Genomic DNA, 25,762 nt, shown 5'->3' with positions numbered 1-25,762 from the left:
ACGATACGAACGGGTAGTGAATGACGTGGCACTTAACTGGGAATCTAGGGTTCTTGGGCGATCAAAATGGCGGCATTGGAGACACTCCCCGAGGACGCCGACAAGAAGAAACGGGTGAAATCGATCTTCCAGATCATCTCCATCGCAACTGATTCTTGCGTGATCATCCTCTGCAGGTCATTATCGAAAGCCCTCTTCCCTACGCGCCAAAGAAGAAGTTCCGTGTTGGACAGGTGAGAGACACGATCGCAGCAGTGCTGAAAGAGAAATTGAAGGGCCTGGTGTATGATCCTGAGACATCTCCGGGCGTTGCCAGGGATCTCGCCGATTCCATCAAATCGGACCTCAAAGGTATCTCTTCAGAGCTGATCAAGAGTAATTCGATAAGAATTCAGCCAGATCTGGAATTCGAGAGGTACAAGCTCGTCGTCCAGGTGGTGATCGGCGAGGTGAGAGGGCAGAGCATGCAAATGGCGTCGCGATGCTTCTGGGATCTCGAGACTGACGATTACGCGGAGGCGACCTACAACGATGGCAATGTCTTTGGTGTCGGCGTCGTGTTTGGAATGTTCTTGCTCTAATCGACGATTCGATAGCGATCGATTGCGCAAGCTCTTCGCTTTTAAAGGAAGAAGAAAGAAGAATATGCGGGTATCTCATAGCCGAAGAACCAATGGTTTTCAAAAGAACGTAGAATATTCGCAAGACCAAATAGTCCCATTTTCAAACGATTTAACGGCGTAGTAGGACTATAGGATTGGGAAAATATATTTGAGTACGTTCGCAAGGTCAGATTTCCCGTTCTGCGTCGATCGATCAAATTTGTTTCAATGCAATCATGATATTGAGATGGATCGCTGCATGGTGCGGTGATCCAGAGAAAAGGCACTGTCACACAGCTAGAAACTTCTTGCTCGCAAGGATAATCATGAATCAAGATATGAACAGCTGGGGTGAGAGGCTTTAGGGTTACTACTCATTATTGTTTATCAAGAATAAAAGGTATGTATCCTCTCGGTTTTTTCTCTCCCGGTTGTCTCTCGTTCTGGTTTTCTTGGCTTGGCTATGGCTTTCTCTCGGCTCTTCCGCCCTTCCCTCGGCTTTGGTTTTGCCAGGAACTTCGGATCGCGGGGATGGGAAACAAGCTTCACTCGTTTGTTGATTTGTCTTTGTTGCTTCTTCCTTTCTCATAGATCCTGGGGTTTGTATTCTCAGATGTGGAGCAGTCGGAGCACGCTGTGATCCAGGGAGGCCAAGAACAGAGGATCTGGCATAGCCAGACCCTGGTCATTACACAGCAGGCGGCCCCAGATGCCAACCACGGTGGCGCTCCTCTTGCTGCTGGTGGTGGTGCTCCTGCTGTTGGCGCTCATCAGGGTGGCACTCCTCCATCGGCCACTGCTGCGGACGGTGGTGTTTCTCCTGCTGCTCACGGTGGCGCTCCTCCATCGGCCACTGCTGCGGAAGGTGGCGCTCCTCCTGCTGCTCATGGTAGCGCCCCTCCATCTCCGATGTCTTCGTGGGACTGGAACACGTCCTCATCGTCATCGGCCACCGGATCGCCAATGTCGTCCTGGGACACGCCCTCGCGGACAGTGGGGGCAATGGTGGCGGTGCGCCCGACGGTGGTGACAGTAGCTACTGGATCCTTTTCTACAAGGACCTGGACTGGTGATCATCTGTGTTTTGCTAGAATTGTTTTGATAGAAATGAAAGTCGACGCCGTGTTAACGCTCCAGAAGAGTAGAGATCCCACCAGATCGTACGTGGTCGATTGGAGCCTTGGCATCTTCTCCGTGGCTATGGAGCTGGAAAAGACTCGATCATCAAACGAGAAACAGCCTCCCGCGCTCTCCTCCCCGCCTCTCTATCGCGCGTTTGCCGCTCCTAAAGAGCGCGCGACCTTCTCAAGTAAACATCGAAAAGTTCGGTCTAGACTTTGGTGATGCGAAGGCAGTACCTTGACGATCTTCCGGATGAGGTCCTCATTCGGATCATGTCTCTCCTCGCCTGGTCCCGCGACTTGAATCCCTCGTCTCTGGTAAGCAAGAGGTTTGCGCACCTGGCAAGGCTTGTCACGCACTATTGCTTGGAATCGAGGAGTCATGATGTGGAGCAGGGGCTCATCCGCTGGTTTGGCCACAACAATCTTCGCCAGTTATCCATCCGGTTCCAGCAAGAATGCACTCGCTGGCTGCACCAGATCGGGAAGGGGCTCCACTCGGTGACCATCTACGGAGGTCCGCAGCAAAAGTTCGAGGGCCTCTGGTTCAACATCTCTGCGTGCCAGGAGCTCCGCTGTCTCCACGTCTACGTCACACAACTCGGCTCCACGCTCGGCAATGCAGCCTTGCCTTCACCGCTGCTGCCTAATCTCCTCTTCCTCACCTTTCACATACCGGTCAACGTGAGTGTGCTGCAGCAGCTGCTCGAGCTCTGCCCTTCGCTTCTTGCAGCGAGAATGAATACAATAGTGGTGAGCTCGCCCGGTATGTAGAGCTGGCCCGATTCACCGAGTCTGGGCATTTGTTGTTGTTTCTCACATATATGTGATTTTATGTTTATGCAGGTACCTACGTGCTCAAGAGCCGCAGCCTCGACAGCTGCCAGTCGGAACACTGCGAGGGTGGTGGAGTGGACAACTTTACACTTGCCCTTGACACACCAAAGCTCCGGTGGATGTTCTTCTTTGCTCCGCACATCGAGTTACATGCAACGTAGAGTGGATCCGGGTGAGAGAGAGCATGTGGAACATCCAGGGGCTGGGCTACACCAGGCTCAAAAAGATCATCTTCCTCAATCCGTTTAGCAACCCCACCCAAGTAATGGACAAGGCAGCGTTGTGTAGAACGTCGAGCCTGAAGAAGTTCTACTTCTGCATCTTTGACGATGGCATTCCACCCTGCTCTATTGATCTTGTGGCCCTGCTGGAGCCGTTCCAGGGGCTTGAGGAGTTCATTGTCTCTTTCATAAGTATCAAGGTGAAGCTTTTGCTTTCTTGTTCCAGTGCCTCACGGTGTGTGTGACGAAATGCAGCAACTCAACGTTGCAAATTGGAACAGCAGGAAGAGCCCCTTGACAGTTAGAGTCGAGTTTGTCTACAGCAAGCACATCTGGGAAAGAACAGGTCCGGAACTGGAGTTCCTTCGTGAGCTGGTGAAGAGAAGCAGTGACACAGATGTGGAGCTGAAGTGTGTCTACACTAGCAACGATGCTACTCCACAGATCCCTGCGTTGCTCAAGGAGTTTGCACGAGAGCACCCAGGACGTGTTAAGCTGCAGCCCCTGCAATGGGTGCCCTGGATCTACTGCGGCATGCTGTGGCGATCTTGGCAAGCAAGTGTCGTGTCGGAAGCTCCCTACACTGCAATTGATCATTGGTGTAGAGAGATGGTGCACGAATCGCATTTGCACATACCATGTGGCTGGCAGTAGCTATCATGAATCATTGTGAATCACTTGAGAGCAATAAAAACCGCAGCAGAGAGGAATAAGATCATGACAGTGGCTATACCGGAGACAATTGGATTACTTGGGAGAAAGCACTGGACAAGAATGGGACACTGTGAGGGAGTTCCCAAGTGGAATTTATGGCAAGTCATAAAGAATGAATAGCCTATAAATAAGCAACATTTATTATATGATCCGTGGATAAGATTGTGTGAATACCCTAATAAATACACATTTTCCAGATAGATGAATTTCTTAATAAGAGATGAATGTTCTTGATGGGAAAAACTTTTGGTGGGAAAAATGTATTCTTGACAGGAAATATTTGTTTTATACTTCTTTTCATCAGATAATTTCAAACATGTTTAAGAAACTTCATTCAAAAACAAGTTTAGTGTTTTTTGCATTCTAGAGTTAAATCCATTCTTTTTCCTCTACTGTGCAAAGTTGCAAAAAGAATTTGTTTTCTAGTCCTCATCTTCTCAACACTTATGTAGAAATAGCTAGATTGAGTTACTATTAGGTTACAATGAGGTGCATCATTCATGATTCTTGTTAGAGGTAAATGTTTTGGTGTAGCATTGTAAATGGCCAACTTAAGTTGCACTTATATGAAACTCAAGATATTTCTTTTTTTATTTTTAGAGGAGAGAGATTCCTTTTTTTCTTTCAAAAATACACAATTGATCTTAATGACACAAGAGAGACTGAAAATGAGGTTTGTATTTTGAGGATTGGTTTTTAATTTTAATTTTCCTTTATGGTAGGAAATTGAGTAAGCAATCAATATTTTACTAATAGTAAAGTATGTCAATTGTTTATACAAACAAGGATTAAGATTATTCTTTCTTTATAATTTATAGCTACTATGGTAGATCACCTTGTACCCAATTCATACAAGTGGAGTTTGCCTGCCTTTTGCCAGAGCATTTCACCTTCACAGCTATCACTAGCTAGAACTGCAACACAAGCAGCCAAGTCCCACAGTTACTTCTCGTCCGGCTTAAGTATCAAGGCCCTCTGGCTGGACATGAACGCCTTCTCCCTATGGTCAAACCCCATCCTGACGCATACCACACCTAACCACACATGCATGACTCGGATGGAAATGTAAAGCTCGCGGACTTTAGAATGGCCAAACACGTAAGTCTCTCGCAGTGGTTTTCTGCCTGGATGAACTGTGTTGTGTCGAGGCGATGCCCAACCTCCCTGTACCTGTTCCAAACCTGTCTTGTACACACAATGTGGCAGTCTCCCAAGAGTCTCTCTGCGAGACGCACTTTGAGAGCACAAGACTGACTTGGAACGTTGCTGCAACTTATCATCGTCCGGAGCTCAACCTCAGTGAGCGCAGAAGGGAGGTTCATGTAGTCTTGCACAACATTATGGTGAATCAAGTCAATGTCGAAGAAGCCCTGTTCATTCCACGGCTTGTCCAGTCCACCTTGTTCTCCTGAAGAAAGAGAACGAATTTGTGGATTCGGCACTCTGTTGGCAACACTGGGCAAGCCAATCCGGCAGCCTCTTCGATGCTACAACCTGTCGATAAAGACACCCCATTGATTTGGTAGAACCTTACCTCGGATTGACGTATTACAAGGAGCAAGATCTTGAAAGGGCCTGTAAGATTGTTAGAGCTTTAGCAGAACTTGTGAAGTGCCAGGCAAGGGATTTGTTCCCTAAATCAGCCACTGAATGGTTCTTAAGAACATTTCCACAGAGGGAGGCTACTGTGATAGGGAACAGGTGGCTTGATGCATTCGAGACAGATGATATCAAGTATTGGGACAAGTGATCGATCTTCTACTTCAAAAGGAGGCTGAAGTTGAGGAGCTTTTGAGGGCGACAAAATTCTGGTTTGCGGGAACGAATCTAGTGCAGATGCAAATATTTCTTATCAGAGCACTCTGAATGTTGTAGAGAAGCTGGTAAGGTTTATCTGTTTGTGCTATGGTGTTCAAGACTTCCTTGTGTTCTCTGCTACAAAGTTTAATCTTCACAGTATAGATGGTACTGTTCTCATCCCGATGGGTTGATGATTCTTCAAGACAAGGAGAGTCAGCTTCAACACGTATTTTCTGAAGGAGTTGCGGAAAACGTAAGAAGTCTGATGATTCTCGAAGAAAAAGAAGCTGTGAGAGGGGCAACTGAAGAGAAGAATATCAGAGCAGCGGCAGGGCAGGTAGAAGTTAAAGAGTTGAAATATTCGGTTAAGCAGGCGATAACTACTGCGTCCGAGCACAAACTGGTTGGGATTCCCAACATTGGACGGACGTGTGATCTTTCAAGTACAATTCAAGCATTAAGTTCTCACAAGACACTTTGGAGGACTCTTGGAGAAAGCTTCGGCAACTAGCCAGTTGTTCAAGGAGTTGTTTGAACTTCACAAGAAAATCAACAATGGAGAAGCATGTGATGCGCGAGCTATGCACCAGCAGGTTGCTGCTCTTGATCCGAATTTTGCAGTTCTTGGGCAGGACCAGGACGCACATGTAAGTATATGGACTTTGTGTTTCGGCCTGACATTTTTGTGCAGGAATTTTTAGTATTACTATTCAACGAGCTTGAGAAGGTTATGGATTGCAAGGAAGTAAAGCTGAAGTTCAAACACGTCTGTAAATGCGTGACTTGTGGCGTTTCAAACTCGAGCTTTGAAGAAACAACACATTGGCTGCTCCACATTCCTAATGGCGGGGGTAACTATTATGTCTAGACTTCGTTGTGAATGTTTGTTTAACGATTGTCCTGCAGATTCACAAAGTTTGGATTTGGAGACCTGTATTGACTTCGATCGTGCGGATGAAAATGTCCAGCTACATGCGTGTACTTGTGGGAGCCAAAAGTTTATAAAATCTAAATGCTTGATCCAGCTTCTTATAATATGCTTGGAGCGTTTTCGTGCTTCCAGATGAAGGTTTGAAACGAGGACTGACAGGACTAAAGCTAAAAAGTCTGTCTTTCTCATCTTTTAGCGTAATTTAATTCGATTTCCCTTATGCAGAGCTTAAAAGCAGAATGGTGGACAGAGAAGTCAAAGCGCTTAGGGCTGGCCTGCTAAACTTGAGCAAGAGGACGACTGCCGCGAATTTTCCCAGAAAGTCTGAGGTAGCTGTGATGTTTCTGCTTAACACGGCTTTATTTTTTCTTTTCCAGATTAGCATCTAACGAGCAGGAATCTTACAACCTGTGTGCAGTTGTTGAACATTACGGAAGAGGAGGGCATTATACCACAGTTGCTAAAGCAAACAGAATTTGGTACAAGTTTGATGATGCAATTGTGAAGTCAACTACTTCTACAGGTTCTCAACATGCATGCTGTTCTATGTGAGAAACACGGAAAAAGACACGAAATAGAACAGGTGGAGGATATTGGCACAGGGGTGAAAAGGGAGCTTGATGGCAATCAGGCACAGGAAGTCTACGCAAAAACATTCTAAACTTCTTGAAGGGGTGAGAAAACAGAGAGTGGAAACAGTCAGCAGCAAACAACTGAATCCTCTTGGAAAAGAATTCTCTCTCTCTCTCTCTCTCTCCATTAGTGGCAATGTCTTCAAAGTGACTGTTTCAGAGCTACCTTCCTACGACTGCAATTCCTTCAAGCGTTCCGTCAGCCAAAATTTGTACACATGCAAGCATTTCTCTACGTAGTGCTAAAATTACCAACTGCACCGACTAGGTTGACTTGAAGTAAAACCGGTCTTTAAGTCTTTCTTATGTAGTTTACAAAATGACACCTTTTGTCAGCATTACTTAAAACTCTAAATAATATTTTTTTCAAGTAATCATTAAAAAAAATTTGTTTATAATGTTGGTAACTCTTTAACGCCCTTAGAGCCTCCATTTCGATCCACTGGATCCCGCCAGAAATCCACGCTCGAGCTCTCCTATCGCTCGCTCCCCCTGCCGCAAATCCCCGTGATTCCTGTTCCCGCCCAGCAGCGTCAGCCAATCCACGCTCCCCGGCAAGAACGGCATCTCCTCGATAATCTCCTCGGCCTCCTCCAAATGCCCAAGCCGAGCGAGCAAATCCACGACGCAGCCATAGTGCTGGGCCGTCGCCTCGATCGAATGCTCCGCGGCCATGGCCTGGAAGTATCCAACCCCCTCGTCCAGCAAGCCGGCGTGGCTGCAAGCCGAGAGGATGGTGACGAAGGTCACGTCATTCGGAGCGTCGCCATGGAGCTGCATGAGCTGATAGGCCTGGAGCGCGGCGGTGCCATCGCCATTCCGAGAGTAGCCGGCGATGAGGGCGGTGGCAAGGACCAGCGTCGATCCCTGGAAGCCGTCGAAGACTGCTCGAGCGGCGGCGAGATCTCCACACCTCGAGTATAAGTTGACGAGCGCGGTGGCGACAAACTCGTCGGATTTGCACTGGAGGGCCATCACGCGGTGGATGCTGCTGCCTTGTTCGTAGTCGCCCAGCTTCGCACAGGATTCCAGAGCCACCGCGAGAGTGAAACTGGTTGGATGGATGCCTTGGAGCTGCATTTGGCGAAAGATGGCGAGGGAGTCTCTGTCCAGGCCTTTCTGGGAGCAGCTTGTCATGGCACTTGTCCAGGCAAGCACGTCGTCCGAGAGCTCGAGTTCCTGTCGGTGAAGACCTTGATCTTGATCGAAACTTTTGCTCGATCTTCTTCTTCCGTGGGCTCGTACGAAGGCGGTGCCCAGCGCGGCTGCTACATCCGGTTCTACGTCGGCAACACCGCTCTCGAAGGCCAGCCTGTGAATCCATTCCCAGCTCCTGGGACTCGGCGATGAAGAGTTTAGAACCGCCAGAAACGTCACCCTCGCGGGCCTCAGTCCTTCGCCCAGCATCTCTCGGAACAACCGGAGCGATTCTGCCTCCGCGAGGAATCCCACCTCTACACTGCGCTGCTCTTCCAATAGCTTTCCAACGCTCGACACCGCCGTGAGCATCGCGTTCCAAGTCACAACGTTGCTCCGTTCCGAGACAGCAAAAGCTCTCCTGGAATTCTCCAAAGAGCCAGCTTTCCCGTATGTGGTGATCAAGCACGTACTGACGAGCACGTCGGATTCCAGTCCAGCCTCTCTGATCAACGCCGAGAAGACGTCCACCTCCTGCGAGCTCGAACAGGCCGGCAAGATGGCAAGGAACGTCACTGAGCTCGGCTTGGTCCCATTAGCTAGCAATTCTTGGAAGAACTGGAACGCCTCCTTGCTATGTCCGGACTGGGCATACGCTGCGATGATCGAGTTCCACGAAACAATCGTCCGCTGCCTCACTCCATAGTAAACCTGGGTAGCAGCTGCTAGATCACCGCATCTCCCATACATGGCAATCAGCCCATTTCCCAGCTCCACAGCTTTCTCTTCTTCTTCTTGATCTGTGATCCCGGCCTCTTGGATGGAGCTGTGGATGATCCTTCCCAGCGGCAGGAATTCCTCTCCTTCACAGGCCAGGAGAGCGTTCGTGAAGGTGATTCTGCCAGGCCTGACTCCTTCCAACATCATCTTCCCGAAAATTTCCAGCGCTTCTTGCCGGTGCCCGCTCCTGGCAAACCCGCCGATCACCACGTTCCACGAGACCGCATTCCGGAGCTCCATGGATTCCAAGAGCTCGATCGCGTCCCGGACGCTCCCACATTTTGCGTAGACGTTGAGGAGAGTGTTCTGCAAGAAGAGCGCGCGATCGCCAAATCCACACCGGGCAATGTGGGAATGGATTCGCCTACCTTCGTGGAGAGCACTCAATCGCGCGCATGCCTGGAGCAGCTCCTCGTACGCGTAAGGCTCCAGATTGATCCCATTCCACTCGAGCTCTTGAACCCGCGACCGCAGCACCGGTAGGAATTCGATGCTGCTGGCCGTGCTGGCCGTCCTCGTATAGATCGAGAAGAGGGAAAAATCGAGCGCCTTCTTCCTCCTCCTCCATAGCCCTAAATATTTCACTAGCATCAAAATGCCAGAGAGGCCTCGGGCTCAAATCCTCTCCCTGGCCTAAAGTGGTCGCGAGGTCGAATCTTTTCAGTGGCGTTCCTGTGAATGGTGGCTATAGCGATAGAAGAGAGGCTTCGAGGAATCCTAGGGTAGCTCATTCTTCTCTTTCTCTTTGGCGCGCGGCGGCCAGGAAGCGCTCTCTCGAATTCTCGTCGATCTCTCATTCTCTTTGGCGTGCGGCGGCCAGGACGCCGCGAAGGTTTGCTCGAATTCCAGCTTTCGGTGCTACTCGCCATGGATTTGCAGGTTTGCGCGATGGGAGTGCTGTATGGGCCAAAATCTTACGAGAACGAGCCTCATCGCGATCCATCACTCATTGTAAATTCCAAGGTAAGGAAAATGCTGTGCTTCTACCACTTCAACAAATTTATTTTCCTTCTCAGGAGCCTTTCAATGCCGAGACACCGCCGAAGGCTCTCGTGCGATCCTTCGTAACTCCCGAGGATCTCTTCTACAAAAGGAATCACGGTCCCATTCCTGTCATCGATGATCCAAACAAGTAAAAAAAAAATTGATCGAGATTGATTGATTCTTCTCTAAAGCTCTTTGCAATTTTTTTTTTCTAAATTGCTTGTTTTGGCAGCTATCGCTTGGAAATTTGTGGCTTGGTTCCTGGACCCTTGTCTTTGTCCCTCCAGGACTTGAGGTACTTGAAAATTCTTTCAATTCTCTTCTATTGCTCGAAGGGTGATAACCAACGTAAATGCAGGAACTTGCCCAAGCACACGGTGACGGCTACGCTACAAGTAAGAAAAGCCAACTTCAAACTTTTAGTCTTTGATGAGTTTTGCTCTCCAGTGTGCAGGAAATCGGAGAACGGCTATGAGCAAAGTCAGAAAAGTTAAAGGTGTTGGCTGGGCGATTTCAGCCTTGGGAAATGGTGGGCACGAATTGTTTTTTTTTCTTTCTTACGACATAAACTTTTGTCCAGCTGTTTGGGGAGGTGCTAGATTGCACGACGTGTTGGAACTCGCAGGAGTTCGCCAAGAATCTTCGAAAAGGCATGTCGAGTTTTCAAGCGTGGACGTTTGCAAGGTGGGCAAAGCAAAACAAAGTTTTCTTAGTTGTTTACGTTTTAAGTCTACCATCAACTTTTTGTTTCAGGAAGAAAATGGTGGACCTTACAAGGGATCCATCCCTCTCTCCCAAGCAATGAGCCCTGAAGCGGAAGTTATTTTGGCTTATGAAATGAATGGAAAGGTAAAATCAAAAGCGCAGAACGAATTTCCTAGTTTATGAAAATCTGTCACAGGAACTAAATAGGGACCATGGATTTCCTCTTCGGGTTGTTGTTCCAGGTGTCATTGGCGCTCGCTCGGTAAAATGGCTTACTGAGATCAAAGTTATTGAAGAAGAATGCCAGGTTTTGTATATAATTGGTAAGTCACGACACATTTTAACATCTCTCAACTCGCCAGGGGTTTTTCATGCAAAAGGATTTCAAGATGTTTCCACCAACCGTAGATTGGGACAACATCAACTGGAACTCTCGCCGACCTTTAATGGACTTTCCTGTTCAGGTATGTCGTCAAGCTGGGATTTCTTCTTAAAATTCTCGTGGTTTTTGGTTGCCAGTGTCCTATATGCTCTCCAGCAGAGGGAGATCTCGTCAAAGCTGGCAGCAAGGTAAGCACACTTGTGTTTGATGCTCAGTTGTTTGTTTCTGCTTTTCTAGATGAAAATTCAAGGCTACGCTGTGAGTGGTGGAGGCCGTGGAATAGAACGCGTTGATGTCTCGGTAGACGGAGGCAAAACTTGGCAGGAAGCTCAGCGATTCCAAGATGACAAGGAGTACATTGCTGACAATCCCGAGAAATGCAAGAGATTTGCGTGGGTCCTATGGGAGCTGACGGTGGAACTCACGAACTCTCCGCTAGAAGTCGTGGCTAAAGCTGTAAGTTTCTCGAGTTCGTTCGAGACCTCTCACGGTTTTTATGTGATTGACAGGTTGATGCTGCCGCAAACATCCAGCCAGAGGATGTATCGAGCATATGGAACTTGAGAGGAGTGCTAAACACTTCATGGCACCGGGTGAGACTCAATGTCGTCCCTCCTCAATCCAAGCTTTAAAAGGTTGGAGGTACGAAGCCAGTTCTTTTTGTTTCTTAAAAGTCATGGTTTTTTAGAGTTGGAATTCCCATTGTACAAGAGCAGTGTGATTTTCCACTGCGCTAGACGAAGAACTGGCAGCTTGAATTTCGAGCGAGCCAGCCTCTACTTTTTATCCACCACCTCGATGGCAGTTCTAAAGAGAAGAATCGACACCTTTCCCACCGCAAAGTAGATGAATCCACCGACGGAGTGCGTTACATACGATCCAAAACTCGTCCCCACGATGCAGTGCCAAGCCGGTCCATGGATCTTATCAAACTCCTACAAAGAACACCACGTAAGTAAAGAACTCGATCGTCAACTTGGACCGAAACTTACCTTCTTAAGTTGCCAGGCGATGAGCTTGCAGTTGAGCTTGCAATCCATGTTCTTGAGGAGCTGGAAGGCACACTCCACGGCGTGCTGCTGGATCGCCGGAGGCATGTCCACGGACTTTAGCTTCATCCTCGAAGAGCTGCTGTGGCATATCGGCGAGGAGATGACCGTTTGTTTCTCCTCCACAACCACGGGAAGAAAGTGCTGCCTCCGGAGATCACCGCCATTGCCCTTCAGCTTCGAGCGGTAAATCCTCCTGCCAAGATCGTCGCCACCATCGCGAAGATCGTCCACGCCTCTGGACGATGGCACTTTGTTCTTGCTGTGGATTTCGCTGCCGGTGGTGGCGGTGGTGGTGGTGGTGATCTTTTGAGCGTTCAAGTTGCTGGAAAACTCCAGCGCTCGCCTCACCACTCGCCGCGTTGTAGCGTTGGGCTCGCTACTCGAGGAGCTCGCGGCGATGGTTCTCAGCTGGTCCACGAAAGCATCGATGAGATCTTTCTCCTGGCAAGGGTCCCGGATGTTTGGACTCGTGGGTAGCATCTTCCCATTGAGTCCCGCGTGGAAGCTTGCCCGGCTTGGAAACATCCCACCATCGGTCGCGGACAAGGGGCTTTTGGCCGCGGCGCTCGATCTCCTGTGCTCCTGGTCTATAATGGGAGAATTCGCGGCCACCACGACGCAATCCTCCGAAGATTTGGCCGCCGCTACTCTGCTGCCACTGCCACTGCTGCCACTGCCACTGCTTCCATTGCCATTCCTCGCGGCCTTGCGGCTAGGCCGCGACGATGCCTTTGCGAAGAATCCAGACTCCACATTGAGGCTCTTGGTCATGTCCCATCGCCCCCTGGCATTGCTGTGCTGCCTGGAGCTCCAGGAAGGATCCATATTCAAGCTCCGTGACATATCCAAGTAGCTCCCCAGTGTGATTCGCGGCTGCTGCTCGCCGGCATTGCCCGCCCTACCCATTCTACCCTGGAATCCCTGGATGATCTAGCTCAATCCGGCCCGATCGACTAGGGAGGGCAAGGTACCTGTACGACTGGAGCTGGAATTCTCGAAGGAATTCTCAGAGTTCCTCCTCCTCTTCCTCATCCTTGCTCCTCCACCATAGCCTAGCCGCCGAGAAAGAGACCTTACCTAGAAGTGTTCGGCATGTAGCGCTCTGGCGCTTTTGTGGTACTCGTGGCCTCGAGCGAATGGGAGGACGACGCGTGGCGGATTGTTACAGCGAGAAGCTATCCGCGCGAGACGCGTGGCAAGGGCATGTGCAGCATGTTCCAATTTGCGTTTATTTTGAGAAGTATTCAAGTTACTATAAATTTGATCCTCTATGTAAACAAGTGCCAGAAAATCTTGAGCTTTTATTCTTGAAAATGCCATTTCCATATTGATAACTGTTAATGAAAGCCTGTGGTATGTCCATTTGGGTGTTTTGGGCCCTAGGGCATGCGCTAATATTCTAGTTTAAATATTTAGGGAGTTCCCAGAGAAAGAGAAATATGGCCACCTCTTTGATTGAGGAGAGCTATTGCATCCATACCAGCTTGTGGGAGGTGTGATTGTTGCCAAATGTGTGTAAAAGCTAGACAATTGTGTGTAGTACCACTGTCTCCACCTCCTGGCAGAGTCGTCCTTCCCATGGGATTGGAGGGCAAAACCATTCCCCAATTACTGGATACAATCGATGCCCTCTAGTCCGATATGCTGCAATGATCTTCCTGTGTTTCTGTCCAAGAGGCTGATCAGTCGACAACTTCTACGTGGTATCTGTAGAAACTGTGTTGAGCTCTATCAGCCCCTTGCAGCCATGTCTTAAATGCTTTTTCCATCCATAGCGCATGGACATAAGCTATATTTTCCAGAAGGAGATCACTAAGCTCCATCTCCAGTGACTGTGTCCAGTTGTGCCACCATCCAAGTTGACGTTGATTGTCCAGTCTAAAACAGCAAACTTTGCAAGGTTGTCTTCATCCAGGTGTGTGAGTAGACGTAGAACATATTGCATAGTATTCTTCCAAACTTGGAGTAGGATGCCAGATTCCATAGACATAACCCACAAGATACCTTCAGGCATCCGAATTCAGTTGTCCAATGAATCTTCCCAACTTGCCTCCAAAGGTCCTTGGTCAGACCAGGTCCTCATACTTCTTCACTGTACATCAAGACTGTTGTGACTTTTGCCATGAAATATTGGTGTTCAGTGTCCCAACAGTAGATTCCCATGGTACAGAAATCACTTTGGAGAGTGTGGTATGCTTTGCAAGCTGTGTTGATATGGTCAATTACCCCTGCACACCAGAGATTACATTGATGTACTACATAGCTAAGGTACTTGTATGCCTCCAATTTACAGCCAATTCTGTGTTATTGAAAAACATGGCAAGGACCTCTTGCTATCTCTGAAGTATGGTGCGGGTGGAGGCAAGTAGTAGTAAGTTGTCTACGTACAGAAGTAGATAGAATTATAGGTCCTCATTTGGATCTCTGATAGATGGTGATCAAGAAAGAGAGCCTCAATCGTGTTGATATATAAACCAAAGAGAGTTGGGGAAAGTGGGCATCCTTGCTTTGTGCAGTGGTGCTGGTGCTCGATTCTTGACCAGCAATGTCAGTGAGAATAACTTTGTACAAAGCCAAAATAGCCTAGATTATCTCTCGAGTACTTCCAGCCGATCTAATAAGCCTTGTCTCATAACTATATTGAAAGCTTTCTTGAAATCAATGAAGCAACATAATAATGATTAGTGGATCCACAAAACTGTATTGTGGCTGGAAACCTGCCTGGGCCATTGCACATTTCTCTCGCTGCTCACTCTAGTTTACGAGATGTTTCTCCACCATGTAGGCAAAGAGTTTGGAGGATCAAAGAGACCATTATGGTATGGTAGTTCGTATCTCCACTCTTCCATTGTCTTAGAAATTCATTGCAAAGAATGTCATTAAAGATAATTGCTAGAACCTGTGCAGAAAAGCCTCTATCACATGCCTGGAGAAGCTCGGCCATTGGGCCATGAACATCCAGGCTTATGTGTAGTGGAAGATCCCCAATGGCTCAGGCCAGCTCTTCAATAGTGAAATCAATGTTGCTTCCATCTGCTGTAGAGTTGGCAAAGGTACCCAAATCTCCATGTCTATCAGTAGAATCTTCTTGGTAGGCTTTCAGAAAATTTTATAGACAGTGGCTGGTGTTAATTGGAGAAGAGAAGTAGAATAAAAAATAAGGAAAAGTACATTTTAAAGAAGCAAGGCCTCTTTCCATCAACTTGAGAATATGCATAGATCAAGAATATTTCATTTTTTTTATATATTAATTTTATTTAAAATTTTATTTGATTACATATAACTAACCCTTGATAACTATCCCTTTTGCCTTTTTCTAGGGAAGAGTTTTTACTTCATCTTGTGCTAATTTCCCTTTCCCTTTCCAATTGTTTTGTACAAGCTATATAAGTTTAATGTCAACAATATAGCAAAACTCAAATGAGTTATACACTTTATCAAAGATCGTTAGCCACATCAAAGAAAGTGTCGACTCAATAGTAGAAACTAAACCTTTAAATCATTTTTGTATATTAAAGATCTTGATATTCAACTCCACAAACATTTCTATATCAATTGGCTTTGGATTCCTAGGAGAAACTCAAATTGCTTTTTCCAACTTTAGAACCACTTTTGTCACGACTTTTGCATCCTTACTAGAAAGCTTTATTGGCGGATTTGGGTTATCCTTCTTAATATATTCATAAACTAAACTTTATGATGTTAAAGGTAATGAAAAACACATCTACATCAATTTAAAAGCCAAATATATTATAAGTTATACCATGATTTTTTCTTTAGCATTGAAGTTAGTTCATAGAAACTTATGGTCATTGTTAGGCAAGACTTTATAAACTTCTTTAAGATTTTGGTTTTGTGAGTTTTCACATTTATTATTTTATTTGTTAGGAGTTGTTAGAAAAGGCATTTTAGCTTATTAGCTTTGATATTAAAGTTAATATTTGCATCTAGCAATCATTGGTGATGATTCACTATCGTCTAGGATAATTCCTTATAAAAGGTTTTGCTTGATTATTTATTGATATAGAATAATTTGTCATTCTTCGATAGTGGATACTTTTTTGATGATGATTATATATATCTCTTTTGAGCATGGCTTGGCTGAAACTTTTGAGAACAATAATGGAAATGGATGTATTTTTTACTTATAAAGCTTCAACTTTTGAGTAGAAATTTAATTTAATTTTAAAATCTTTTTAGAAAAATATCTCAAAAATCAATTTTGCCATCATAGTAACTAATTGTTGTATCTTAGAGTTTGGATTATCATTTATATTTCTTACCTCTATCTTTATAAAAAAATTTTGCAAGCATTTAATTCAAAACTGCAAAATCTTCAATTACATTATATTACAATCATTAATAGTTATTCTTTTTAATATTATATATCCTCATGATGTTGAATTTTTGACTCATGTTGAAATAAAATTTACCACTATCATTGTTTATAACTCATTGTTATAATTTAGAAAACTTTTAGGGCAAAATACTTCATTTTAAAATTATTTTAAAATTTAATTTTTTTAATATCTATTTACATTTTACTATATAAAAATTATCAAAACTTGAAGTTGTGACTCATCAACATTAAATGGATTTTATTATGACCTTTTTTGTCAATCAAAAATAAAATATAAAAGATCTTAAAATTTGTTTTTTACTTTTATTTGATTATATATAACTAGCCCTTGATATTATCCTTTTGCCTTGTTCTAGAGGGGAGATTTTACTTCTTTTTGTGTTAATTTCCCTTTCCTTTTCCGATCGGCTCGTACAAGCTATACAAGTTTAATGTCAACGATACGGCAAAACTCAAATGAATTATACACTTTATCAAAGATCATTAGCCACATCAAAGAAAGTGTCGACTCAATGGTAGAAACTAAACCTTTAAATCATTGTTGTATATTGAGGATTTTAACATTCAGCTCCATGAATATCTCCATACCAATTGATTTTGGATTTTTAGTAGCAACTTCAATTGTTTTTTCCAACTTTAGAACTACCTTTGTCGTGACTGTTGCATCTTTACTAAAAAGCTTTGTTGGTAGATTTGGGTTATCCTTCTTAACACATTTATAAACTAAACTTCATAATGTTAAAGCTAATGAAAAATATATTTGCATCAATTTAAATGCCAAATATATTGTGAGTTATACCATAATTTTTTCTTTAGCATTGAAGCTAATTCATAAAGACTTGTGATCATTGTTAGGTGAAACTTTATAAACTTTTTTGAGATTTTGGTTCTGTAAGTTTTCACAATTATTGTGTTATTTGTTAAGAATTGTTAGGAAAGGCATTTTAGCTTATTAATTTCAATATTAAAGTTAATATTTGCATCTGGCAATCATTGGTGATGATTCACTATAATCTAGGATAATTGATTATCTTTATAAAATGTTTTGCTTGATTATTTATTGATAGAGGCAAATAGAGGCATATCACACTTTTGTAAGTTGAATGACACCCAAAGTAGCAAAAGTGTCTGAGTTGTAGCATATTTGTGTTAAACAGAAAAGTTACCTTAACTTATTTAAGTTGGTGCATTTCTCATGAAGTGTGCTCACTATAAGTTTTTTCTAGAGTTGTTTCCTTAGCAGTGGTCTAGATTAAAGTATGCATTGATAAGGACATTAATCTTCCATAATAGGGGGAAAGTATTGTAAATGTGATTATAGGTATTGAAAGTTATATGTCAACTAGTCTTTTCTGATATTGTTTCTTTACTACCACAATGGCAGAAGGTTGGTATTGTTGGTTCCCTTTTCAACCCCTTTTTTTCAAGTGTTAGTAAATTGGGTTTAGCATTTGTACTTAGCCAAATGAATATAAGGAAGGAACTTCTATGTATTTCTTACTAAGTATATTCAACTTGGATTTTACCTCTCTTTTACTCTATTTTGCATTAATTTGACAAGAACCCTTGCATATTGAGACTAATCTCTCAATATCACTAGATAGTTTACTGTGTCTGCCAAACACCCTCACTATCATGCATTATATATTAGTTCTGTTAAGTCTCAATTGCTATTTATGAGAAATATCTAGATTTGCTAATTTGGCATATCTACAGAATGTAGACATTGTCTTGAACACAATGGTGTTCTTCCTATATCTAAATTCATAATTTAGCATCATTCTACATTTAGTAAGTTTTGAGTTAATCCAAGAGACTAACTCCTGGTACTAAGAGTGGCTAAAGGTGAAAGTTGAAAGCATGTGTTCCTTAAACAGGGGGGTTGTGGGGGGTTTTAAACGTATAGTAAGGATAATAGGTAAGTTGAGCATGACTGACCAACCTAAGGCATAATTTAGCTCTTATTTGCATGCCTGTCATTATTTTGCATTGGCTTAGGTTTAAACCCAAGTTCCATACCATGTTAGTTGGTGGAGTACTTATATCCTCACATTAGATCACCAATATGCTAAAATAATGCTAAATTTTGTTTGGCTCTATTTTGCATGCTAATTCTAGCATTTGGATGCTAAAAACTCTATGACTATTCTAAATCAATCTATACACTTGTCTCTTTGCTCCTTGGGATGAATGCTCAAGAGTTGTTTTATGTTCCAATTCCTTCACTCTTTAGTTGCAAGTTTGGGAATTTGGCCCTATTCCTTTATTCAATAGCCTAAGGCCTTGAAACTTGGGTTCTGATTTGCTGTCCTTGGACATATGGCATATGGCATGTGACACATGGCACATAGAGGGTTTAGGTTCCACTTCGTGATTATTCTATGGTAAATCACTATAGGATAAAGGGTGAAAACCATATATGCTACAAAAGTAAAATATTAGTAAAAGTTAAAGATGGAGGTGGAGACTTATATAAAATGCATAAGAGCCAAGTGTGAGTACTATTAACATTCTTTCCTATACACCAAACAAATTAAAACTTGAATGGTAAAGCATTCCTATCAATATTTATATTATGTTAAACTTTAGGGAGTGAGTTTTTATTATGCACTAACAATACATATATTCTTGATATTTTAGATTGCTTGTCTCATAAATGGGGCTTCAGAATTATAACAATGTTCAAACCACTTGTACTATAAATATATATAATCATGTGTTTATACAAAATACTATCGTTCTAAAAAAATATAAAAATTCTACACTTTTCTCATAATGAACTAAACTTAAAAAAGAAATCAATAAAATTGTACTCATTATAGTGATAGTGGAATAAAACCTTATTTATCAATACATCCACCCATAGCAAATATACACAACCATTATAGTATAGAATTCCATCCATCAATGAAAAAGGGGCTTTTATCTAGACTTGTAAAGAGACTACCTCAACATTCTAAATCTAAACATGCTCAACCAATTGTCTAAATTCACTAACCACTTTACTTAAATGATAATAAAACTATGAGTGTAGCTTTGTTACATGATGAATATAAGATAAAGCATCAGCCACTATATTAGATTTAACACTCACTAATGCAGTGTTTGCCAATAGAATATTTTTCTTCACTATGAAATCATAGTAGTTGTATATTTTTAACTCCTTGATTTTTTTGTACATCCACATATACAGATTTTCCAAACCAACTCTTGTGTATTAGTGAAAATGCTCAAGAAAATTTACCAAACCTATAGAATTATCTATCTTGTTTAAATAAAAGTGGACATCGAAGATTGTATATATTTACACATTCAAGCTCTCTAGTCATATCTAGAAAAGAATTTTGATGAAAATAGTGATATCACTCTTAGAGCACTTTAACTCTTATAACAACATCATAAAAAAGAAACTCCTATTTAGTTGTACTTAAGGCTATAAATGAAACAATTGTTATAAAGACTTCTAAAAAATTATTGCTTGGAGTTGAAGGTGGATTGTTGTTTGAGTTCGGGGATGGAGGTGGAGAATTAAATGAGAATCTTCCAGGACCAAAAATACACTTCTTTCTAACTATTCTAACACTCAAAAAAGAATTAAATTCTCAAGAATTCTTTAATGACTATATTGTTTGTTACTGATTAATATACTCAAGAATAAGGTTTTATTATAACATGGCAATAGACCAAATCTTAATTATCAATCTTGGTAGGCTCTAGGGTTCCAGAAGCTCATAATTAATATAAAGCTCTAGTAAGTTTACCATTTAGAATAATAGCAAACACACACAAGCATGCAAACACACCTTTTTGTATGATTACCTTTTAATCTTGAAAATATATATAGATTTGACTTTTTTATTCATATATATCATTCATATCATATAATACAAGATGAATATACTACATACTTATACTATTATAGAGATGCACTACTATAATATATCATGCTTATATAAAGAGGAATGGGAAATAAATAAACAGCATGTTTTTATTTATAATATTAAGTGAATTATAAATGCTATAGAAAATTCTATAGAGTAGACTTTTTGTTCTTTCTACCATACTGTCTGTTTATTCTTTTCTCTTGCTCTGAAATGTTATTTCAAAAATAACAAAAGCATTTTTATTAATGGTCATAATGAATAAGAGTGTAATATAAGGATTTTAGTAGTAATAAAAAGTTAACATTCTCACATTATTTTATGCTACAACTACTTATAGATTATTTGCCTTCTGTGTTTCATATCTTTGTAAAACTTTAAAAAATGAATGAATGAATAAGTGTTTTGAATGCTATCTATATGTTTTTAGCCTAATGTGTGGTGGTCAACTTTTGAAATATCAAATTTTTGAAATATTAAGATATCAAAATGTTAAAATATACAATAGAAATTTTCATGCTTGTGGCAAACTTCAATATTCCCATTTTACTTGGCCCCAAAAAATCTCTTTTAAACCAGAACATTGTGAATAACAATTATATAGGTTCAGATGAATTTTTAATTTTAGAAACTACTTAAATAGTGAGGATGGTTTTTACCAAAATTTCTAGACTATTTTAGGTACATATTATGTTTAACTTAGATTATAAAACCCCCATTTCATAATCATTTACCAGTATGAGACCTTTAGAGGTAGGAAGGATTTTGTTCTCTATAAAAATATACACTTCATGGAGAAAAGTGCCATGCTCATTAAATTTGGAATATTCATTCATCCCTTAAGAAAGAAAAAATATATTCTAAAAGAATATTCTATTTTATTGCCTTCCAAGAAAAAGGGCTACATGGAATCATGTTAAATAAATTCTGGTAATTTCTACTCAAAATTTAAAGCATTTTGAAAAAACACCAATTTTTGCAGGGTAAAATGGCCAAAAAATGGCCTGAAGGGCATTAATTACTTTACCTGCTTGGGTCTAACAGCAACATAATTTATTTTTCCACACTATGGTCGCTACTCACAAGGGTCTCACCGATAATGTGGTAAGTCTCTTTCTTTTGCATCAAATGATCAGAATTTGACATGTCATTGCATGTGAAAACTGCTGAAACTGGATACATGTCCAGACGTTTAATGAAAGCTTTGGACGATCTTTCACGATGGTACAGTTCATATATCATCTGGCATATATGTGCATCTATGAGGACGATACAAAGGATCCCGTAAGCATGGAGATTCAGAACGGAACGCCCTTGAATCTGGACTGCGTAAGCTAAGGTGCCTTACAAAACTTCTTTGGATTTGTTTCTAATCTGTTCTCTCAGGCAGCTTGTCCACGGGTAGCGGCTCCAGCTTTCTTGGACTCGCTAAGAAAATTCTTGAAGGAGTTCAATACCAGGAAAAGGCTGGTAATTTGGACGATGAAAATGTTGCCAGCAAATGCTAGTTGGAGGTTCGTGGAACAGTTATATATGAGCGCTATTGCAGGTCTTTCTGAACACGTGCATTAGATGGTACCACAAAAAAAAAAACTTGTTGGAACCATTTAGTATTGGAGAACCTGGAATGCAGATGACGTTGAAAACTTTTCACTTTGCTGGAGTGGCTAGTATGAGTAAGTCCTTCTCGTTGTAATCTTATTTATCTAACTATGCTCTTGTGTTTTTTTGTCAACATATTACTCTCGGTGTTCCTCGTATCAAAGAGATATTGAGAAAGCTGCACTTTGGAGATGTAAGTGACATATTTGTACAATGGAATATTTCTCACGGAAGAGCATAAAGATGGTCTTGCGGCGTGGCTGCATGAAGAGAATTTACTCCCTCCAGCTTGATATCAGAGCTGAAACAGTCGCAGAAGCTGTTGTTACAATCTATGAACAGGTTTTGTGTGCGTTCAGTTAAAACTTGTTCTAATATGCCTTGTGTGCAACATGTTAAGGTGAACGACCATCGAAGCATTTCGTTAACACCTGGGTTTGATCGCAAGAAAATGCTCGTCATTCACTTCAAAACATGCTTCCCAAGGTCTATCGTGAAGGTAAACGATAATATGCGTTCTCGCAACCATCTCAAAAACATAGCAGGGAATTCCGACTGAGTGAGAGGAGAAAGGCAAATACAACTCTCTTAAGAACCTCTCTCTTTATTATTTTTCTAGTGTGATGATCTCCATTTTTTTCAAACCTTAGACGCGGTCATGGGACCCGAAGGTGTTGACGGGTAATCACATCTTTGAGACAGTCGAGGTGCTTGGAAACGAAGCAGCGCGGAGTGGAATTATCAAAGAGATTCAGTACACAATGGGCTGACGTTATGACTTACAAGGTATCGCAAAATTTCTCTCTCTGTTTTTTTTCGCAAGGATTGTTTGCTTCATAGATCCAGGTTTGGGTGGCAAAGATGAAAAGTAGCATTCTCATTCTCGTATCGCTCGAGAAGACGACGGATCATCTCTTTGCCGGGTCTGTCTCCACGGGGAACCGATGCCGCTTGGCATGGGGATCTTCAAAGTCAGGAAATTTTTTAATCATCTCCTTGTTCTCGAATTTCTTCTAACAAATCCCCCGTTTCAATTGCGTGGGTGTTCTTCGCAAAGTTGCTTGCCTAGTGACCACCTCCACTCTTGCAATTTTTGAAGTGACGTGGACCAATGCAACGGATGTTGCCACGCCAGCGGATTGAAATTTTAATGTAAAAAAGAGTATTCTGGATTTCTAGGGTTTCACGAGGGCGAAGCGAGCTATGGCAGCCGCGACGTGGCATCGGTGAGGTACGATCAACCGTGCTCGACCGCATTCCCAGATCGCTTCCCAGATCGCTTCCAGACAGGAGAATCTCCGGGAATGAGCGCGTGAAAGATCCGAGAGAAACCAGGGCTGCGATCGATCTGTATGTCATTGGAATGGCGCAGTGCCTGGCGCACGTCTACTGGTGGCAGGCCGGTGTCCACAGGCACATATTCCACTCGCCAGCGTCGAGATCGTCCAAGAATTTCTACTCGCAGCTGACAGGTAGCCAGGGTTTGCTGGAGGATCTCATGGTGCTGCCGCCTCTAGTGCCGGCAATCGATCAGGAGAGCTCCAAGCTCATCGTTTGCTTCCGGGACGATGATTCAGCGTTGCCGCCGGAGCTCCTGGACAGGGACTTGCGAGATTTTGGAGTGAGGACGAACTTACAGATGAGATACAGTCCCTGGGCAGTGGACATGATCAATGGGATGGGAACTTGCGATAAGAAGACGCTCAAGAAGAGCAGTGGAGGGCCGTGTGGCGGTGGAAGAGGTCGTGGTGACGATGGCGATGGTGGTGGCGATGGTGGTGGAGAAGGCGACGATGAAGGAGGAGAGTACGTGTTCCTTCTTCCGGTTCTTACTCTGGCCTTCGCAGCGTTCCATCTGGGATACTGCATCGCGGTGTGGGTGAAAGATGACAGCCTCGACGCCGGATTCTTTCGGACTGGACTCGGCCTCTTTTGCCTCCTCGCGCTCGCCGCTATCCGCCTAAACTCGTAAGCTTCTCTTCTTTTGTTTGCTTGTAAGTTTGTTTCCCCGGTCACCTTTCTTTGAGTTTTTTTGTTGCCTGCGTTCTTTCCTAGTTTGAATGCTATGCTTGTTTGTGCCTTGCAAGTTCTTATCTTGTTTTGTCCGTGAAGCGTCTACTGTTTTCTACTGTTTTGTCATTGTTTTTGTGCCTCGATGGTAATCCACATGTGTTTCTCTGTCTCTAGTGGAGCCGGCTTGGACGCTTATGTTGTGGGACTTGGAGCGTCCTTGGGCGTCATGGCCTGGACAGGCAAGCTCTAAACTCTTTTAGTGAGTTTGATCTTCTTCTTCCTTTCAGGTGAACGCTGTCTCGTGAAGAAAGAGGGGAGTCCAGCGGGCATAGTCGCATTGTTTGCCGCCTCAATGGCCGTGATGTTCACTGCGGCTTTATATCACAACATCTAGACAAGGTACGCCAGCAATTAGATTGGGTGGAGGCAAGCAAATGAGCGCGCAGCCATGGGCAATGTTCGTGTGAGAAACGAAAAAGAGGACTGTGTCTTGTCCCTTTCTTATGTAAATATTCTTTGTACACATCTGGGAGAGACCAGGATCGTCCAACAAAGAGCTCGTGAAGTTGGAAGTAATGCTCCTGTGGAGTTTCTCTCCGTTTTTCTTTTTGAGGTACTTGCGACTCACCAGGCAAAGGTTTGTTGTTGGATGGACCATGGCGAGTGAAGAGTTTGATAGACGAAAAAAAGAAAGGAAGAAAGTACAACTATGATTTTGTAACTTTGATTATGAATGGGCGAATTTTGATCCCAGAAAATCATGAGATATCGCCATGTAGAATATTCTCAAGATGCACTGGCATTTGGGAATCTTCTCGTCCGCGGCGGCATACCTCCATTTTCTCTAACACAAAGTTTGATCTTCTTATCCTTTTTTAGGCATAGTCGCATTGTTTTGGCCGTGATGCTCACTGCAGAGCTTTATATCACAAGGTACGCCAGCAATTAGATTGGGGAATAGCGTTTCGAGGCAAGCAAATGAGCGCGGCCATGGCGTGGTCACGGGCAATGTTCGTGTGAGAAACAAAAAAGAGGAAAAAGCCACTGTGTCCTCTCCCTTTTTGTACGTAAATATTCTGGGGATCGTCCTTTCGTCGGTAACAAAGAGCTCGTGAAGTTGAAGTAATGCTGCTGTTAAGGTTCTCCTCTTTTGATCTGCTGTGCGGTTCAAACAAACCATGAACAATCTTTTTTCTTTCCTATATTTCTTTCAAATTCTTCCAAGTCTGCGAAGAACACACACAATTGAAACGAGGGATTGAAAAAATTCGACAACAAAAACTTGCTTGAATCCCCGTGCAGAGCGGCATCGGTTCTCCCTTGAACAGACGCAGTGACGAGATGATCCGTCTCAAACGATGCGAGAATGAGAAGAAGAAATATAAATCTTCTTGTTTAAAGAATACTAAACCCTTGCCAAACGCTGTCTTTCATCTTCGCCACCCAAACCTCATGATCCCGAGGATTTCTCCCTGGATGTAATCATTGTTTGAGATTGTTTTTGAGAGAGAGAGAGAGAGAGAGAGAGAGAGAGAGAACTTTTGCAATATGCTTGGAATCGAAGCAAGAGACACACCATGGAATGAGCATTGATCAAGGCCACATGATGCTGCTCCCGGATGCGATGACTTACACGGTGAGTGTCCACTGTCTCAAAAATGTGATTACTTGTTGTTTCTCTCTCTGGTAACACCTTTGGTTTTGATGACCACTCTAAGATTTCTTCTACAAGCATCCTGCCAAAGTCAAGACTATTCTCAAGTGGGAGCCTCCACAATCAATGTCGGACGTTCAGGTTTTCCTTAGTTTCGCCAACTTCTACCACAAATTCATTGATCACTACTCTGACATTGTCCTTCCTCTCACGCATCTCACTCGCAAGGATGTTCCCTTCTCTTGGTCTACTGCTGCCCAGCACGCCTTCGACACTCTCAAGGTAGCCTTTAGTTCTACTCCCGTTTTGATCCATGCTGATTCCTCACAACCTTTCTTCATCGAGGCTGAAGCC

At 43.2% G+C, this 25,762-nt stretch overlaps 4 protein-coding genes and 1 pseudogene across 6 annotated transcripts; 3 read left to right on the top strand and 2 right to left on the bottom strand.

Annotated features, from left to right (window-relative positions):
* The first annotated feature begins 66 nt into the window (after positions 1 to 66).
* Positions 67 to 644, top strand: LOC9642628 (annotated as a pseudogene).
* Positions 645 to 7,278: 6,634 nt separating this feature from the next.
* LOC9642627 (pentatricopeptide repeat-containing protein At3g53360, mitochondrial) lies at positions 7,279 to 9,366 on the bottom strand. Its single transcript, XM_024678443.1, has one exon. The coding sequence runs from the start codon at positions 9,364 to 9,366 to the stop codon at positions 7,279 to 7,281; it is 2,088 nt and encodes a 695-aa protein (XP_024534211.1).
* A 60-nt stretch (positions 9,367 to 9,426) lies between these two features.
* Positions 9,427 to 11,632, top strand: LOC9642187 (sulfite oxidase). 3 transcript variants are annotated; one of them, XM_024678576.1, is made up of 13 exons: positions 9,427 to 9,738; positions 9,792 to 9,907; positions 9,992 to 10,054; positions 10,118 to 10,154; positions 10,207 to 10,288; positions 10,340 to 10,443; positions 10,513 to 10,608; positions 10,661 to 10,771; positions 10,827 to 10,928; positions 10,984 to 11,034; positions 11,084 to 11,302; positions 11,356 to 11,481; positions 11,535 to 11,630. In XM_024678576.1, exons 1-12 carry the CDS (start codon positions 9,643 to 9,645, stop codon positions 11,476 to 11,478), a joined length of 1,200 nt encoding a protein of 399 aa, XP_024534344.1. In that variant the 5' UTR covers positions 9,427 to 9,642; the 3' UTR covers positions 11,479 to 11,481; positions 11,535 to 11,630. The 3 variants fall into 3 exon arrangements, with proteins under 3 accessions (XP_024534344.1, XP_024534343.1, XP_024534345.1); XM_024678577.1 differs by having other exon boundaries at positions 9,436 to 9,607; positions 9,655 to 9,738; positions 11,356 to 11,632; XM_024678575.1 differs by having other exon boundaries at positions 11,356 to 11,632.
* On the bottom strand, positions 11,504 to 12,989 carry LOC9642626. The gene is made up of 2 exons (XM_002973512.2): positions 11,839 to 12,989; positions 11,504 to 11,781 (listed from the first exon to the last, which is right to left on the bottom strand). Exons 1-2 carry the CDS (start codon positions 12,802 to 12,804, stop codon positions 11,623 to 11,625), a joined length of 1,125 nt encoding a protein of 374 aa, XP_002973558.2. The 5' UTR covers positions 12,805 to 12,989; the 3' UTR covers positions 11,504 to 11,622.
* An 8,218-nt stretch (positions 12,990 to 21,207) lies between these two features.
* On the top strand, positions 21,208 to 24,330 carry LOC9642625. Its single transcript, XM_024678442.1, has 8 exons — positions 21,208 to 21,243; positions 21,370 to 21,468; positions 22,142 to 22,240; positions 22,392 to 22,448; positions 22,582 to 22,712; positions 22,921 to 23,709; positions 23,929 to 23,993; positions 24,042 to 24,330. Exons 1-8 carry the CDS (start codon positions 21,208 to 21,210, stop codon positions 24,146 to 24,148), a joined length of 1,383 nt encoding a protein of 460 aa, XP_024534210.1. The 3' UTR covers positions 24,149 to 24,330.
* Positions 24,331 to 25,762: the final 1,432 nt, after the last annotated feature.

This window comes from Selaginella moellendorffii, unplaced genomic scaffold (genome assembly GCF_000143415.4).
Source record: "Selaginella moellendorffii unplaced genomic scaffold, v1.0 SELMOscaffold_22, whole genome shotgun sequence".
Taxonomy (NCBI): domain Eukaryota; kingdom Viridiplantae; phylum Streptophyta; class Lycopodiopsida; order Selaginellales; family Selaginellaceae; genus Selaginella; species Selaginella moellendorffii.
This window is presented reverse-complemented; position numbering and strand designations above follow the sequence as displayed.